Raw genomic sequence first — 1,755 nt, forward strand, 5'->3', positions numbered from 1 at the left:
ACCTCCGACTTGCGCTCCGCCGCGCGCGTGGCGCCCGCCTCGAGCACGACCGCCGGTGCGGCGTGCTCCTCCGCCTGCAGCCGCCGCGCAGAGTTGCCGCGGTGGAGCGCCTGCACCCGCGCGGCGGCGTCCGCCTCGGTGGGCGCTGCGCCCGACGCCGCCTCGGCCGCCGCCTCCGGCGCCGCTGCCGCCAGCGGCGCCTCCTCGGGCGGGAGAGGGATGGCGGCGGGCGCGGCGTCGAGCTCGAGCAGCAGCGCCAAGTCCGCCTGTGGCGCCGCGCTGCTCGCCTCGGGAGGGACCAGAGTGGCGCCGAAATCCAAGTCCAGCAACGATACCTCAGCGGCCGCGTCCGCCTTCCCGCTCTCCAGCTCGGCGGTCGCGGCGGCGGCGGCGGCGGCGGAGGCGGCAGCGTCGGACGAGCGCCGCTCATTCTCCGACTTGCGCTCCGCCGCGCGCGTGGCGCCCGCCTCGAGCACGACCGCCGCCGCGGCGTGCTCCTCCGCCTGCAGCCGCCGCGCAGAGTTGCCGCGGTGGAGCGCCTGCACCCGCGCGGCGGCGTCCGCCTCTGCACGAGGAGTGGCGTCTGCGGCACTCGAGTCCACTCTCGCAAGCATCGCTTCGAGGGCAGAGCCCGCCTCCTGGTTGTCCTCCTGGAGCCGCCGGCTACTGTTGCCGCGATGGAGAGCCTGGAGCTTTGTGGCAGCAGCGTCTTGCGCCATGCACACAGTGAGTGCACAGAGTGAGCGCCGTGAGCTGCCGTGAGCGCCGTGCCGGAAAGTAAAAGAAACCCTCCCGCCGTGATGCCTGCCAACGTCGAAGGGCCAGCCTCGCTCGAGACCGCCGCGTATTCTTCTTTCGCTGCATTTTATTTGTAACAAAAGAGTCAAGAAAGAAAACCCAAACCCGTGATGTTCGCTTGGCCGTGTTCGCGCGTCCCACTCTTGCTCTCACCCTGCCACTGCGACGACTGGAGTCGACCGGAGATCCTATGCCGACTCTCCGAACAGCCCTTCTCGCGCTCATCGGGGCGGCCGCGGTCACACTCTACCTCGCCCACGTAATCACCGCCACGCGCTGCCAAGAGACTACTGGCTTGGCGGTCCTGCGCGGACAGAAGCTGCCTCGACTGGCGGGCGGCGCCGGCGCTGCCGCCATCCCGGCTACGGCGGCCGTGACGGCGCCTCTGGCGCCGGAGATCCTTGGAAACCTCCGCCTCAACGAGCCGGCGCGGAGGCTCTTTGGGTCGCTGCGGCCCGCGACGACGCCCGTGATCCACTTTACCTTTGGCTCCGGCGCGATGCTCGACTTCCTGCGCAACTGGCTGCACTACGTGCGGCGCGCGGGTCTCGAGCCGGCGGTCGCGGGCGCGGCCGACGCGCAGATGCTTGCGGCCTGCTCAAAAGAGGGCATCGCGGCGCTCGGGATCGTGGAGGGGCTCGACGTGTGGACGTATGAGCGGTCGGCCGCGGCAAAGACGGTGGTGCAGGAGGGCGCGGCGGAGTGGAAGTACTACCGGCACCACAAGAGCTCCTTCCTCGAGCTCGGCCTGGTCAAGGCTGCCTTCCTGTGGGAGCTCGTCTCGCTCGGCCACGCCCTGCTCCTCTCCCGACCTCGCTGGCGGGGGCATCCTGGACATGTCCAGCCCGCTGCCCTCGTAGGCTACGACGTGCTCATCTCGGACCTCGACGTGGTCTGGCTCTCCGCGGGCTGGGAGCGCTGGATGACCTACCGCGTGCCGCACTCGCCGCCGCTGCG

At 70.8% G+C, this 1,755-nt stretch overlaps 1 protein-coding gene across 1 annotated transcript; it reads left to right on the forward strand.

Annotated features, from left to right (window-relative positions):
- Positions 1-988: 988 nt before the first annotated feature.
- EMIHUDRAFT_256068 (hypothetical protein) lies at positions 989-1,658 on the forward strand (the record flags this gene model as incomplete). Its single annotated transcript, XM_005769324.1, has 2 exons — positions 989-1,566; positions 1,643-1,658. The coding sequence occupies 2 exons, from the start codon at positions 989-991 to the stop codon at positions 1,656-1,658; spliced, it is 594 nt and encodes a 197-aa protein (XP_005769381.1).
- Positions 1,659-1,755: the final 97 nt, after the last annotated feature.

This window comes from Emiliania huxleyi (assembly GCF_000372725.1).
Source record: "Emiliania huxleyi CCMP1516 unplaced genomic scaffold EMIHUscaffold_4275, whole genome shotgun sequence".
NCBI classification, from domain to species: domain Eukaryota; phylum Haptophyta; order Isochrysidales; family Noelaerhabdaceae; genus Emiliania; species Emiliania huxleyi.